Source organism: Dendrobates tinctorius, unplaced genomic scaffold, assembly GCF_039654945.1.
Source record: "Dendrobates tinctorius isolate UK_male_01 unplaced genomic scaffold, ASM3965494v1 ptg000232l, whole genome shotgun sequence".
NCBI classification, from domain to species: domain Eukaryota; kingdom Metazoa; phylum Chordata; class Amphibia; order Anura; family Dendrobatidae; genus Dendrobates; species Dendrobates tinctorius.
The window spans coordinates 3,492,749-3,509,876 of record NW_027361899.1 but is presented as its reverse complement, the minus strand read 5'-3'; the positions used below and the strand labels follow the sequence as shown (position 1 = coordinate 3,509,876).

At 39.0% G+C, this 17,128-nt stretch overlaps 1 protein-coding gene across 6 annotated transcripts in view; it reads left to right on the top strand.

Moving 5' to 3' along the window:
• The window catches only part of MDGA1 (MAM domain containing glycosylphosphatidylinositol anchor 1), a 441,180-nt gene that overhangs the window by 175,627 nt on the left and 248,425 nt on the right, over window positions 1–17,128 (top strand). The window contains exon 1 of one of the 6 annotated variants that reach the window (XM_073556266.1): window positions 13,096–13,174. The exons of the other annotated variants lie outside the window; for them this stretch is intronic. Within the exon in view, the coding sequence (XP_073412367.1) occupies window positions 13,111–13,174 (64 nt within the window). The 5' untranslated portion in view covers window positions 13,096–13,110. Of the gene's footprint in view, window positions 1–13,095; window positions 13,175–17,128 lie in introns of those variants that run through there. 6 annotated transcript variants of the gene reach the window in all.

Here is a 17,128-nt window from a genome sequence, read left to right as displayed (position 1 = left end):
TCCTCTGTCCTCCTCAGACAGGTCTCTCTCAGATCCATCTATCCTCTCCAGATAACTTTGCCCAGTGCAGATTGAATCCTCTCCTCCGCATTTCTCTGTCCTCCTGAATCCCATTTCCTTCCAGATTCCTCTTCTCCATCCAGTCTCCTCTACCTCTCCCAAACTTCTGCATTCTCTTTTCCAGACTTCTCTGTCCCCTTGAGACTGTCTTCTCCAGCTTCCATTGTTCTCTCCAGACTCCTCTTTCCTCTCATGTCTTGTCTGTATCCTCCAGATTACATTGTTCCCTTCCTTTCACCCTTCAGATGGCTTTGTTCTCCCCAGACTCCTTTGTCGCCTCCAAATTTATAGCCCTTCAGACTTCCCTGTTCTGTTCAGATTCTACTTTCCTTCTCCAGACTTCTCTGTCCTTCTCCAGACTCGCCAGTCTCCTCCAAACTGCTCTTTTCCCTCAACCTTCTGTGATCTACAGGATCTACTCCTCTGCCCCTTCCAGACACCTTTGTTTTCATCGGCTTTTTTTTCCCTGAAACCCCTCTGACTCTTCCAAACTTCTCTGCACTCCCTTCAGGCATCTCTTTCCTCTTCTCCAGACTCCTCTGTCCCCGTACAGCATCATCTCTGTCCTCCAGATTCCAATGTCTCTTCCAGACTACTTTGTCCTCACTCCACACTTCTCTGTTCCCATCCAGACTCCTCTGTTCCCATCCAGACACCTTTTTGTTTCCTCCTTTCCATCTTTGTCCTTCATACCCCTCTGTTCCCTTCCTGATAACTCTGACTTCTCCAGAATCCGCTCTTCTTTAAACCTCTTCTCTTCCATTCAGAGTTCTGTCCTCTGGAGACCTATGTTGGTGTCCTGTCTCTCACGAATACAGAAGTCTCATACCCTGCCCTGCTTTCACAAGCATCTAAAATTGATGAAAAATTGTAACAATCCCATAAATATGAGATGACCATAAGGTTTCAAAGAAATTGTCAGTATCGGCCAACATTCATCTCATGCGTAGGGCCGGCATCAGCCAGTGACGTCTCCCTCCATGAGAGAGACCCGTGACCGCGACTGCAGACAGAAAATCAACATTTTTTTGTACTAATTTCCGTGATTTCCCTCTGGAACATCCTGTAATGAGGGAACAAATCTCTTCCTGGAAAAATGTATTTGTAAACAATGACAATAATGATACAAGGTGAATCACGTCCCGGAAGCCGCGCACATTCTTGTTTTTGTCTGTTAGATCAATTTAGATTTTACCTCTCCGTCTATTGAGTGAATCCTGTGTCCGAGCAATTACAGATCGATGGATGATGCAGGGAGCTGATCTACTGCTGACCCGGGCCGGCGAGACCTTACAGACCTCCCTGCCGAGGCCAATTAATGGACAAGACCCTTTAATACTGAAGCGTCATTAAGTCTAATGAATTATCATGTCACTGAGAATGGCGCTAACCAAACCGATAAATCCAAAATAGCCCGAGGTCTTCATTACTAGAAGCATTGTGCCCTCAGCAGCCACATATCAAGTATATAAATATATACTCTTCTCAATACTGAAAAAGGTGAGGAAGTATGGAAAGATCATAAGCTGGAGGCGTCACTGATCTGCAAATGATCTACAAATGGAAACTAAATTTTCCAAACCTCTGTATTCTCCTGTTCAGAGTCTGAGCCGGCAGCTCCTGTGTAATCACCAACCAACGACGCCCCTGATGTGCTGGATGGAGACAAGTCCAGAGACGGCAGCTCCTGTGTAATCACCAACCAACGACGCCCCTGATGTGCTGGATGGAGACAAGTCCAGAGACGGCAGCTCCTGTGTAATCACCAACCAACGACGCCCCTGATGTGCTGGATGGAGACAAGTCCAGAGACATCAGCTCCTGTGTAATCACCGACCAACCACGTCCCCGATGTGCTGGATGGAGACAAGTCCAGAGACATCATCTCCTGTGTAATCACTGACCAATGATGTCACTGATGTGCTCAATGGAGACAAGTCTGGAGACGACAGCTCCTGTGTAATCACCAACCAACCACGTCCCCGATGTGCTGGATGGAGACAAGTCCAGAGACGGCAGCTCCTGTGTAATCGCCAACCAACGAAGCCCCTGATGTGCTGGATGGAGACAAGTCCAGAGACGGCAGCTGCTGTGTATTCACCGACCAATGATGTCACTGATGTGCTCAATGGAGACAAGTCCAGAGACGGCAGCTCCTGTGCAATCAACAACCAACGATGCCCCTGATGTGCTGGATGGAGGCAAGTCCAGAGACGGCAGCTCCTGTGTAATCACTGACCAATGATGTCACCGATGTGCTCAATGAAGTCAAGTTTTGAGACGACACCTCCTGTGTAATCATCGACCAACAACGTCCCCGATCTGCTGGATGGAGACAAGTCCAGAGACGGCAGCTCCTGTGTAATCACTGACCAATGAGATCCCCGATGTGCCCAATGGAGACAAGTCCGGAGACTCTGCCGGCAGCTCCTGTGCAATCAACAACCAACGCCCCTGATGTGCTGGATGGAGGCAAGTCCAGAGACATCAGCTCCTGTGTAATCACTGACCAATGATGTCACCGATGTGCTCAATGAAGACAAGTTTGGACACGACACCTCCTGTGTAATCATCGACCAACAACGTCCCCGATGTGCTGGATGGAGACAAGTCCAGAGACGGCAGCTCCTGTGTAATCGCCACCAACGACGCCCCTGATGTGATAGATGGAGACAAGTCCAGAGACGGCAGCTGCTGTGTAATCGCCGACCAATGATGTCACCGATGTGCTCAATGGAGATAAGTCCGGAGACTCTGCCGGCAGCTCCTGTGCAATCAACAACCGACGCCCCTGATGTGCTGGATGGAGACAAGTCCAGAGATGGCAGCTCCTATCACCGACCAACAGCGTCCCTGTGACGAACAGCACGGCCGCTGCCACCAATACGCCACGATCCCACCACTGACACGGGTTTGTCAGCGGATGGAGGGACGCGACGCACGGCCGGCACACGCCCATCACAGGCACCGTGGGGGCTTAACTTAGTTATCCCACCGCTGGCACCGTGTGACCAACACACAGCAAGCAATCTTGCTCTAACAATTTACCGCAGAGGGGTATTTTGGATGCCCCACCACTACTAACAACCTTTCAAGAACTGCGGGGATTTATGTATATCCCACTTTCTCAGTTCCACTTTGGAACTCGCAGCTCTCCGGCGCCCCCTTACCCTCAGGTCAGTCAGGGAACTGCACCTAGGATAATTAGTCGCCGTATGGGCTGCTTGTTTGCACGGGCAATTAGACTACTGCAGTAAGGGAATTATCGATGCTTTGGCCGCGGCCACTCATTCAGCATCTAAGACCCTTCCGTACTGCCAACTAGCCCAACCAACCGAACACACCACGCTGCCACCAGCCACGATTCACTTAATCAACGAGTTAATTAAGAGGGTCCGTGGCAAACCCCCAAATTAGTAGCGATTATCTAAAAAAGGTGCATAGTTTGTTTCTTAGAGCATGGAGACAAACTGATAATTTTATCATTTATTCCCAAAAAGGTGGGCAGTGATTACACAGATAAAAGTTGTTACAAAGTTGAGACATTAAATATGTACAATGCAAATATATAAAAATAGCAGGGATTAAAACAAAGAGTAACACTTACATGTGCTTAGTTGGTATTAGGCAGACCATGTGTGGCAAGGGGGATGGGCCGCTTAGCCAGACATCCCCGGACATCTGCAGGTCTTTCTAGCATGGCATCTGCAGCTTCAACTAACGAATTCCAAGTAAGGTATATCTTATAGCCTAGGGTCGGTTACATCACGAAAGGGGCAGTCTGCAGAAGTTCAGCCCCCCTTTCTCCAAGTTGCCATTTAACTAAAAAAAACTTATAATAACCATATCTTAACGAGGGAAGCTCGTATAGACACAGCGAGGGTCTCATTGGTTGTAGTTTATCGGATACAATAAAACAACATCAAACATGCCATAATTAATACACTCCATTTGGGAGCAATCCATATCTCAGTTTCTGGAGGGGTTAGAACCGAGAAAACTAGGGGTTAGAAAGCTGGTTTCATGCCCTTTGCAGAAATGTAATTATTATATCCTTGTCACATATGGTTTTTGCGATATGACTTGTTTTAATATCTCCCATAGCTTTATTCAGCCACATGTTTGAGGACAAAAGACATCCTCTCCTCTCAGCTTAATTAACATTGCTAGCTCGACAAGAAATGGACGGTGTCCTGTTTCAGATGCAGGCAGACCAGCATACACACACAGCTGCTAAGGAGGGAGAAACAAAAGGAGGGGGGGGGGGCTGCAGCTGTGTGACAAGGAGATTTTCTCCTAGAATGGAGGATTCTGGAAGGTTCCAACAAAATCATGCCTTACAGTACATTACAATATTCTTGTACATAAGAGCAGTATTATAGTAGTTATATTCTTGTACATAGGGGCAGTATTATAGTAGTTATATTCTTGTACATAGGAGCAGTGTTATAGTAATATTCTTGTACATAGGGGCAGTATTATAGTAGCTATATCCTTATACATAGGAGCAGTATTATAGTAGTTATATTCTTGTACATAGGGGCAGTATTATAGTAGTTATATTCTTGTACATAGGGGCAGTATTATAGTAGTTATATTCTTGTACTTAGGGGCAGAATTATAGTAGTTATATTCTTGTACATAGGGGCAGTATTATAGTAGTTATATTCCTGTACATAGGGGGCAGTATTATAGTAGTTATATTCTTGTACATAGAGCAGTATTATAGTAGTTATAGTCTTGTATATAGGGGCAGTATTATAGTAGTTATATTCTTGTACATAGGAGCAGTATTATAGTAGTTATATTCTTGTACATAGGGGGCAGTATTGTAGTAGTTATATTCTTGTACTTAGGAGGCAGTATTATAGTAGTTATATTCTTGTACATAGGGGGCAGTATTATAGTAGTTATATTCTTGTACATAGGGGGCAGTATTATAGTAGTTATATTCTTGTACATAGAGGGCAGTATTATAGTAGTTATATTCTTGTACATAGGGGCAGTATTATAGTAGTTATATTCTTGTACATAGGGGGCAGTATTATAGTAGTTATATTCTTGTACATAGGGGGCAGTATTATAGTAGTTATATTCTTGTGCATAGGGGGCAGTATTATAGTAGTTATATTCTTGTACATAGGGGGCAGTATTATAGTAGTTATATTCTTGTACATAGAGGGCAGTATTATAGTAGTCATATTCTTGTACATAGGGGCAGTATTATAGTAGTTATATTCTTGTACTTAGGGGCAGTATTATAGTAGTTATATTCTTGTACATAGAGGCAGTATTATAGTAGTTATATTCTTGTACATAGGGGCAGTATTATAGTAGTTATATTCTTGTACATAGGGGCAGTATTATAGTAGTTATATTCTTGTACTTAGGGGCAGTATTATAGTAGTTATATTCTTGTACATAGGGGCAGTATTATAGTAGTTATATTCCTGTACATAGGGGGCAGTATTATAGTAGTTATATTCTTGTACATAGAGCAGTATTATAGTAGTTATAGTCTTGTATATAGGGGCAGTATTATAGTAGTTATAGTCTTGTACATAGGAGCAGTATTATAGTAGTTATATTCTTGTACATAGGGGGCAGTATTGTAGTAGTTATATTCTTGTACATAGGAGGCAGTATTATAGTAGTTATATTCTTGTACATAGGGGGCAGTATTATAGTAGTTATATTCTTGTACATAGGGGGCAGTATTATAGTAGTTATATTCTTGTACATAGAGGGCAGTATTATAGTAGTTATATTCTTGTACATAGGGGCAGTATTATAGTAGTTATATTCTTGTACATAGGGGGCAGTATTATAGTAGTTATATTCTTGTACATAGGGGGCAGTATTATAGTAGTTATGTTCTTGTACATAGGGGGCAGTATTATAGTAGTTATATTCTTGTACATAGGGGGCAGTATTATAGTAGTTATATTCTTGTACATAGAGGGCAGTATTATAGTAGTTATATTCTTGTACATAGGGGCAGTATTATAGTAGTTATATTCTTGTACATAGAGGCAGTATTATAGTAGTTATATTCTTGTACATAGGGGCAGTATTATAGTAGTTATATTCTTGTACATAGGGAGCAGTATTATAGTAGTTGTATTCTTGTACATAGAGGGCAGTATTATAGTAGTTATATTCTTGTACATAGAGGGCAGTATTATAGTAGTTATATTCTTGTACATAGGGAGCAGTATTATAGTAGTTATATTCTTGTACATAGAGGCAGTATTATAGTAGTTATATTCTTGTACATAGAGGCAGTATTATAGTAGTTATATTCTTGTACATAGGGGCAGTATTATAGTAGTTATATTCTTGTACATAGAGGCAGTATTATAGTAGTTATATTCTTGTACATAGGGGCAGTATTATAGTAGTTATATTCTTGTACATAGGGGCAGTATTATAGTAGTTATATTCTTGTACTTAGGGGCAGTATTATAGTAGTTATATTCTTGTACATAGGGGCAGTATTATAGTAGTTATATTCCTGTACATAGGGGGCAGTATTATAGTAGTTATATTCTTGTACATAGAGCAGTATTATAGTAGTTATAGTCTTGTATATAGGGGCAGTATTATAGTAGTTATATTGTACATAGGAGCAGTATTATAGTAGTTATATTCTTGTACATAGGGGGCAGTATTGTAGTAGTTATATTCTTGTACATAGGAGGCAGTATTATAGTAGTTATATTCTTGTACATAGGGGGCAGTATTATAGTAGTTATATTCTTGTACATAGGGGGCAGTATTATAGTAGTTATATTCTTGTACATAGAGGGCAGTATTATAGTAGTTATATTCTTGTACATAGGGGCAGTATTATAGTAGTTATATTCTTGTACATAGGGGGCAGTATTATAGTAGTTATGTTCTTGTACATAGGGGGCAGTATTATAGTAGTTATATTCTTGTACATAGGGGGCAGTATTATAGTAGTTATATTCTTGTACATAGAGGGCAGTATTATAGTAGTTATATTCTTGTACATAGGGGCAGTATTATAGTAGTTATATTCTTGTACATAGAGGCAGTATTATAGTAGTTATATTCTTGTACATAGGGGCAGTATTATAGTAGTTATATTCTTGTACATAGGGAGCAGTATTATAGTAGTTGTATTCTTGTACATAGAGGGCAGTATTATAGTAGTTATATTCTTGTATATAGGGGACAGTATTATAGTAGTTATATTCTTGTACATAGGGGCAGTATTATAGTAGTTATATTCTTGTACATAGGGGGCAGTATTATAGTAGTTATATTCTTGTACATAGGGACCAGTATTATAGTAGTTATATTCTTGTACATAGAGGGCAGTATTATAGTAGTTATATTCTTGTACATAGGGAGCAGTATTATAGTAGTTATATTCTTGTACATAGAGGCAGTATTATAGTAGTTATATTCTTGTAAATAGGAGCAGTATTATAGTAGTTATATTCTTGTACATAGAGGCAGTATTATAGTGGTTATATTCTTGTACATAGGGGCAGTATTATAGTAGTTATATTCTTGTACATAGAGGCAGTATTATAGTAGTTATATTCTTGTACATAGAGGCAGTATTATAGTAGTTATATTCTTGTACATAGAGGCAGTATTATAGTAGTTATATTCTTGTACATAGGGGCAGTATTATAGTAGTTATATTCTTGTACATAGGGGCAGTATTATATTAGTTATATTCTTGTACATAGGAGCAGTATTATAGTAGTTATATTCTTGTACATAGAGGCAGTATTATAGTAGTTATATTCTTGTACATAGGGAGCAGTATTATAGTAGTTATATTCTTGTACATAGGGGGCAGTATTATAGTAGTTATATTCTTGTACATAGGGAGCAGTATTATAGTAGTTATATTCTTGTACATAGGGGCAGTATTATAGTAGTTATATTCTTGTACATAGGGGGCAGTATTATAGTAGTTATGTTCTTGTACATAGGGGGCAGTATTATAGTAGTTATATTCTTGTACATAGGGGGCAGTATTATAGTAGTTATATTCTTGTACATAGAGGGCAGTATTATAGTAGTTATATTCTTGTACATAGGGGCAGTATTATAGTAGTTATATTCTTGTACATAGGGAGCAGTATTATAGTAGTTGTATTCTTGTACATAGAGGGCAGTATTATAGTAGTTATATTCTTGTATATAGGGGACAGTATTATAGTAGTTATATTCTTGTACATAGGGGCAGTATTATAGTAGTTATATTCTTGTACATAGGGGGCAGTATTATAGTAGTTATATTCTTGTACATAGGGACCAGTATTATAGTAGTTATATTCTTGTACATAGAGGGCAGTATTATAGTAGTTATATTCTTGTACATAGGGAGCAGTATTATAGTAGTTATATTCTTGTACATAGAGGCAGTATTATAGTAGTTATATTCTTGTAAATAGGAGCAGTATTATAGTAGTTATATTCTTGTACATAGAGGCAGTATTATAGTAGTTATATTCTTGTACATAGGGGCAGTATTATAGTAGTTATATTCTTGTACATAGAGGCAGTATTATAGTAGTTATATTCTTGTACATAGAGGCAGTATTATAGTAGTTATATTCTTGTACATAGAGGCAGTATTATAGTAGTTATATTCTTGTACATAGGGGCAGTATTATAGTAGTTATATTCTTGTACATAGGGGAAGTATTTTAGTAGTTATATTCTTGTACATAGAGGCAGTATTATAGTAGTTATATTCTTGTACATAGGGGCAGTATTATAGTAGTTATATTCTTGTACATAGGGGCAGTATTATAGTAGTTATATTCTTGTACTTAGGGGAAGTATTATAGTAGTTATATTCTTGTACATAGGGGCAGTATTATAGTAGTTATATTCCTGTACATAGGGGGCAGTATTATAGTAGTTATATTCTTGTACATAGAGCAGTATTATAGTAGTTATAGTCTTGTATATAGGGGCAGTATTATAGTAGTTATATTCTTGTACATAGGAGCAGTATTATAGTAGTTATATTCTTGTACATAGGAGCAGTATTGTAGTAGTTATATTCTTGTACATAGGAGGCAGTATTATAGTAGTTATATTCTTGTACATAGGGGGCAGTATTATAGTAGTTATATTCTTGTACATAGGGGGCAGTATTATAGTAGTTATATTCTTGTACATAGAGGGCAGTATTATAGTAGTTATATTCTTGTACATAGGGGCAGTATTATAGTAGTTATATTCTTGTACATAGGGGGCAGTATTATAGTAGTTATATTCTTGTACATAGGGGGCAGTATTATAGTAGTTATGTTCTTGTACATAGGGGGCAGTATTATAGTAGTTATATTCTTGTACATAGGGGGCAGTATTATAGTAGTTATATTCTTGTACATAGAGGGCAGTATTATAGTAGTTATATTCTTGTACATAGGGGCAGTATTATAGTAGTTATATTCTTGTACATAGGGAGCAGTATTATAGTAGTTGTATTCTTGTACATAGAGGGCAGTATTATAGTAGTTATATTCTTGTATATAGGGGACAGTATTATAGTAGTTATATTCTTGTACATAGGGGCAGTATTATAGTAGTTATATTCTTGTACATAGGGGGCAGTATTATAGTAGTTATATTCTTGTACATAGGGACCAGTATTATAGTAGTTATATTCTTGTACATAGAGGGCAGTATTATAGTAGTTATATTCTTGTACATAGGGAGCAGTATTATAGTAGTTATATTCTTGTACATAGAGGCAGTATTATAGTAGTTATATTCTTGTAAATAGGAGCAGTATTATAGTAGTTATATTCTTGTACATAGAGGCAGTATTATAGTAGTTATATTCTTGTACATAGGGGCAGTATTATAGTAGTTATATTCTTGTACATAGAGGCAGTATTATAGTAGTTATATTCTTGTACATAGAGGCAGTATTATAGTAGTTATATTCTTGTACATAGAGGCAGTATTATAGTAGTTATATTCTTGTACATAGGGGCAGTATTATAGTAGTTATATTCTTGTACATAGGGGAAGTATTATAGTAGTTATATTCTTGTACATAGAGGCAGTATTATAGTAGTTATATTCTTGTACATAGGGGCAGTATTATAGTAGTTATATTCTTGTACATAGGGGCAGTATTATAGTAGTTATATTCTTGTACTTAGGGGCAGTATTATAGTAGTTATATTCTTGTACATAGGGGCAGTATTATAGTAGTTATATTCCTGTACATAGGGGGCAGTATTATAGTAGTTATATTCTTGTACATAGAGCAGTATTATAGTAGTTATAGTCTTGTATATAGGGGCAGTATTATAGTAGTTATATTCTTGTACATAGGAGCAGTATTATAGTAGTTATATTCTTGTACATAGGGGGCAGTATTGTAGTAGTTATATTCATGTACATAGGAGGCAGTATTATAGTAGTTATATTCTTGTACATAGGGGGCAGTATTATAGTAGTTATATTCTTGTACATAGGGGGCAGTATTATAGTAGTTATATTCTTGTACATAGAGGGCAGTATTATAGTAGTTATATTCTTGTACATAGGGGCAGTATTATAGTAGTTATATTCTTGTACATAGGGGGCAGTATTATAGTAGTTATGTTCTTGTACATAGGGGGCAGTATTATAGTAGTTATATTCTTGTACATAGGGGGCAGTATTATAGTAGTTATATTCTTGTACATAGAGGGCAGTATTATAGTAGTTATATTCTTGTACATAGGGGCAGTATTATAGTAGTTATATTCTTGTACATAGAGGCAGTATTATAGTAGTTATATTCTTGTACATAGGGGCAGTATTATAGTAGTTATATTCTTGTACATAGGGAGCAGTATTATAGTAGTTGTATTCTTGTACATAGAGGGCAGTATTATAGTAGTTATATTCTTGTATATAGGGGACAGTATTATAGTAGTTATATTCTTGTACATAGGGGGCAGTATTATAGTAGTTATATTCTTGTACATAGGGGGCAGTATTATAGTAGTTATATTCTTGTACATAGGGACCAGTATTATAGTAGTTATATTCTTGTACATAGAGGGCAGTATTATAGTAGTTATATTCTTGTACATAGGGAGCAGTATTATAGTAGTTATATTCTTGTACATAGAGGCAGTATTATAGTAGTTATATTCTTGTAAATAGGAGCAGTATTATAGTAGTTATATTCTTGTACATAGAGGCAGTATTATAGTAGTTATATTCTTGTACATAGGGGCAGTATTATAGTAGTTATATTCTTGTACATAGAGGCAGTATTATAGTAGTTATAGTCTTGTACATAGAGGCAGTATTATAGTAGTTATATTCTTGTACATAGAGGCAGTATTATAGTAGTTATATTCTTGTACATAGGGGCAGTATTATAGTAGTTATATTCTTGTACATAGGGGCAGTATTATATTAGTTATATTCTTGTACATAGGAGCAGTATTATAGTAGTTATATTCTTGTACATAGGGGGCAGTATTATAGTAGTTATATTCTTGTACATAGGGAGCAGTATTATAGTAGTTATATTCTTGTACATAGAGGCAGTATTATAGTAGTTATATTCTTGTACATAGAGGCAGTATTATAGTAGTTATATTCTTGTACATAGGGGCAGTATTATAGTAGTTATATTCTTGTACATAGGGGCAGTACTATATATTAGTTATATTCTTGTACATAGGGAGCAGTATTATAGTAGTTATATTCTTGTACATAGGGGGCAGTATTATAGTAGTTATATTCTTGTACATAGGGAGCAGTATTATAGTAGTTATATTCTTGAACATAGGGGCAGTATTATAGTAGTTATATTCTTGTACATAGAGGCAGTATTATAGTAGTTATATTCTTGTACATAGGGAGCAGTATTATAGTAGTTATATTCTTGTACATAGGGGCAGTATTATAGTAGTTATATTCTTGTACATAGGGAGCAGTATTATAGTAGTTATATTCTTGTACATAGGGAGCAGTATTATAGTAGTTATATTCTTGTACATAGGGGGCAGTATTATAGTAGTTATATTCTTGTACATAGGGAGCAGTATTATAGTAGTTATATTCTTGTACATAGGGGCAGTATTATAGTAGTTATATTTTTGTACATAGGGAGCAGTATTATAGTAGTTATATTCTTGTACATAGGAGCAGTATTATAGTAGTTATATTCTTGTACATAGGGGCAGTATTATAGTAGTTATATTCTTGTACATAGGGAGCAGTATTATAGTAGTTATATTCTTGTACATAGGAGCAGTATTATAGTAGTTGTATTCTTTTATTCTTTGTATTTTTCAGTTCTATTTCTGTTATTTGAATATTCCCATTATTTAATGGCCTGACTCTGGTATACTGTGACAGTAGCAGACATTGAGCATTGCTGAGCAGGGGATGGCAGTAAGGAAAGATGGCCCCGTGATATATATGACCTGTGCTCTGTTCCTAATAGGAGGGACAGCCATCATTGATCAGTGGTGTTTTGCCTCCCGTGTCTTTTTCTTGTGTTTTCATCCTGCGTCAGTCCTGTTCCTATAATTGAGAATTGTTAGCCCGGATACATAGAATGTTTCTGTATACTTTGTTTCAGCGCTGGGGCTTGTCATCAATTCCCCGTATATTACACAGCACATCGATAGGCGATAAATTCTCCGCTTTTCACTGCGCAGTCGGCCTGACACTGTTTAAAGTGTATAAATCTCGGTGTGACTGCAGAGAAGATCATTAAAACCCATCTAATTACTGGAGTCTGCACCTATTATACCGCAGCGCTCACTCCAAACAGCAATTAGCAGCAAACTGCACTCACAAAGCGACAGCTCCGGGTCCGTGCTCCTGAGGAGCGGAGTATTGTAGCGAGGTGCGGTGTTCTGTTGTAGAATTAATATATCTGCAGCTTTAGCCTTAGTACAGTATTTATACAGCCCGGGTGTCAGGACTAATGCACGGTCAGGATGCAGCAATCCCATGTAATAAAGATGGTGGCAACACAGGTGCAAAATACTGATGAGACAACCACACCCAGCCTGCCAGTGCATGGAGGGTGATTGCTCAGTATATGATTGCACAGACGTGGTTGTATCGGGCGCTGATCACACAGGTAGTGCCGTGTCCGGCTTACAGGACCGGTAGCGTGGTAGACATAGATGAGGAGGAGACGTAGGGTGGTGCAGAATCATGGAGAGGACGGTTATAGATGGAGATGTAGAGTGGTGCAGATCTGTGAAAAGCTTTGTGAGTGAGAGGCATAACTTTGTTTTGGACTCTGTAACAGATGAGTAACCAGTGCAACGACTGGCACAGGTTGAAGGTGTTGTTGTAGCATCTGAATAAAAATATGGATGGCTGTACCTGGTGAGATATAAAGTATGTAGCTACACCAGGCCCCCAGCAGGACTATTGTGGATATCTGTGGGGCCCCTGGTGCATGTAGGAGCCTTTTTGATGTTCCTCATCTCAATAAAGGGACTGGGTTTTCTTCAGTACACAAAATAAGGCTGCACTCTATCATGCTAAAGCATGACAATATGGAATATATGAAACTTGAACACCAATACAGCTATGGAGTATTAAGAAAAAATATGAGACGCTTGGCATATAACTTGGCCAAATTATATCTGCCCATCAACCAACGTCAAGGTGGCCTCAAAATCTGATGGCTACCTACACTGTGTGAATACCTCTCTAAGGCTGATGTCTGAATTCCTGGGTCAATGTGGACACCTCTGTCGGCAATGCCTGCATTTATGGGTAAGTAGGGACCTGCTGTAGTTAAAATCACCACCTGGTGGAGGGCGGAGAGCTCATCAGCCTTAGAGAGGTAGTCACACAGTGTAGGTAGCCATCAGATTTTGAGGCCACCTTGACGTTGGTTGATGGGCAGATATAATTTGGCCAAGTTATATGCCAAGCGTCTCATATTTTTTCTTAATACTCCATAGCTGTATTGCTGTTCAAGTTTCATATATTCCATATTGACATGCTTTAGCATGATAGAGTGCAGCCTTATTCTGTGTATTGTACGTGGAGGCAGCTCCTCCTGGTCTGCTCCTATTCACACTCGTCTGGATGTGCCGGTCAGTTTTCTGTCTTTTGGGTTTTCTTCAGAACTTAGTGTTTGTGACTTTACTATTGCAGCTTCCAGCCTCAGTACTAAAGACTTTCAAGGGGGCTTCCACCTTCGTGAAAGTTGTCTTCAAACTCACAATCATACCTAAAATATCAAACAGAACGAGTAGTCACACACGGCCGGGATTGTAGACATTGCTGCTTCTAGGAAATACTGGCAGGCAAAATGGCCTCTATCATATACGGACCTGCATTAGATGCCGTCCTCCAGCAGGGAAGAGATTCACAGGCGCTCGCAGATCACTGACCTGGAGTTCCATAAATCGATCCACCCATCTCCTTTCCAAACATCTTGGAGACCTGACCCCAGATCTTCTGTGTATGAGGCTTGTGCGGATCCTTCTGTCTCCTCTGGGATCCCAGACAGACGGGACGATGTGAGACCAGGATGGATCATAGTTGGTTGGATGTTGGGGGTCATTGATCTGGAGCCGCTCGGACGCCTCCCTGATGCTGTATAGCCCTGCTCTCTGGACCTGAGGGACCTTGTGACAGTTTATGTAACTTTCCAGATAGTCACAAGTCATAAATCTGGCGTTCACCTCCCGTCCATAGATTTTCACACCCAGTTTACTGCACTTTATGAAAGTGTCGAGAGCAGCGAAAAAATAAAGATAAATATTTCCCATAGAAATGGTGCACAACAAAACTAGCCATTCTTAAAGACAAAAAAGGCGGAACCGCGTAGGAATGACCAGCAGAGGTGACCGGAGCGCGGCAGGACGGCGCCACGTCCGCACCACGAGCCCCTAGAGATCAGGGGAACGCCGCCGCCCCAGTGCAGGTAGTTTCAGTCGCCTGTGAAGGGTTAACCGGCGCTCATATTTCACATTCACTCCCTATCATTAGCGACAAAGTCGTCACCAAATCCGCCAATTATCGAATTTAACTTCACAAATTAACAGATGAGGTGACGAGAAGCCGCCGCCGCCAAGATGGAAAGTGAGACCTGACATACAACCACAAGATGTCACCTCCAGAAGATAGCCCCCCACAGACACCCCGAAAATCCTGCCACCCCTGTGAGCAGGAGAGAAGCATGAAAACATGAGCAACATCTCTGAGTTACATAGGACTGCAGGTGACATCTACTCCATTATCTGTACTCAAGAAGTTATCACTGTGTTATCTGTGGTGTTACATAGGACTGCAGGTGACATCTACTCCATTATCTGTACTCAAGAAGTTATCACTGTGTTATCTGTGGTGTTACATAGGACTGCAGGTGACATCTACTCCATTATCTGTACTCAGAGTCATCACTGTGTTATCTGTGGTGTTGCATAGGACTGCAGTTGACATCTACTCCATTATCAGTCCTCAGAGAGTTATCACTGTTATGTGTGGTGTTACATAGGACTGCAGGTCACAACTCTCTGAGTACAGATAATGTAGTAGATGTCACCTGCAGTCCTATGTAACACCACAGATAACACAGTGATAACTCTCTGAGTACAGATAATGGAGTAGATATCACTGTGTTATCTGTGGTGTTACATAGGACTGCAGGTGACATCTACATTATCTGTACTCAGAGAGTTATCACTGTGTTATATGTGGTGTTACATAGGACTGCAGGTTACATCTACATTATCTGTACACAGAGTTATTACTGTGTTATCTGTGGTGTTACATAGGACTGCAGGTGACACCTACTACATTATCTGTACTCAGTTATCACTGTGTTATATGTGGTGTTACATAGGACTGCAGGTGACATCTACTCCATTATCTGTACTCAAGAAGTTATCACTGTGTTATCTGTGGTGTTACATAGGACTGCAGGTGACATCTACTCCATTATCTGTACTCAAGAAGTTATCACTGTGTTATCTGTGGTGTTACATAGGACTGCAGGTGACATCTACTCCATTATCTGTACTCAGAGTCATCACTGTGTTATCTGTGGTGTTGCATAGGACTGCAGTTGACATCTACTCCATTATCAGTCCTCAGAGAGTTATCACTGTTATGTGTGGTGTTACATAGGACTGCAGGTCACAACTCTCTGAGTACAGATAATGTAGTAGATGTCACCTGCAGTCCTATGTAACACCACAGATAACACAGTGATAACTCTCTGAGTACAGATAATGGAGTAGATATCACTGTGTTATCTGTGGTGTTACATAGGACTGCAGGTGACATCTACATTATCTGTACTCAGAGAGTTATCACTGTGTTATATGTGGTGTTACATAGGACTGCAGGTTACATCTACATTATCTGTACACAGAGTTATTACTGTGTTATCTGTGGTGTTACATAGGACTGCAGGTGACACCTACTACATTATCTGTACTCAGTTATCACTGTGTTATCTGTGGTGTTGAATAGGACTGCAGGTGACATCTACATTATCTGTACTCAGAGAGTTATAACTGTGTTATATGTGGTGTTACATAGGACTGCAGGTGATATCTACATTATCTGGAGACAGAGTTATCACTGTGTTATATGTGGTGTTACATAGGACTGCAGGTGACATCTACATTATCTGTACTCAGAGAGTTATAACTGTGTTATATGTGGTGTTACATAGGACTGCAGGTGACATCTACATTATCTGGAGACAGAGTTATCACTGTGTTATATGTGGTGTTGAATAGGACTGCAGGTGACATCTACATTATCTGGAGACAGAGTTATCACTGTGTTATATGTGGTGTTACATAGGACTGTAGGTTATATCTACTACTTTATCTGTACTCAGAGACTTATTACTGTGTTATCTGTGGTGTTACATAGGACTGCAGGTGACATCTACTACATTTGTAGATCTTGTAAGAACTTGGAATATGGGATAAAATAAATTTGTTTTCTATTAAAGTCAAAGTCACCAGCAGTGAAAATGCTGAGAATAGGAGGCTGATTTTTATTAGGTGAATTCAGCAGAACTGAGATAAGATAACTACAAATATTTATT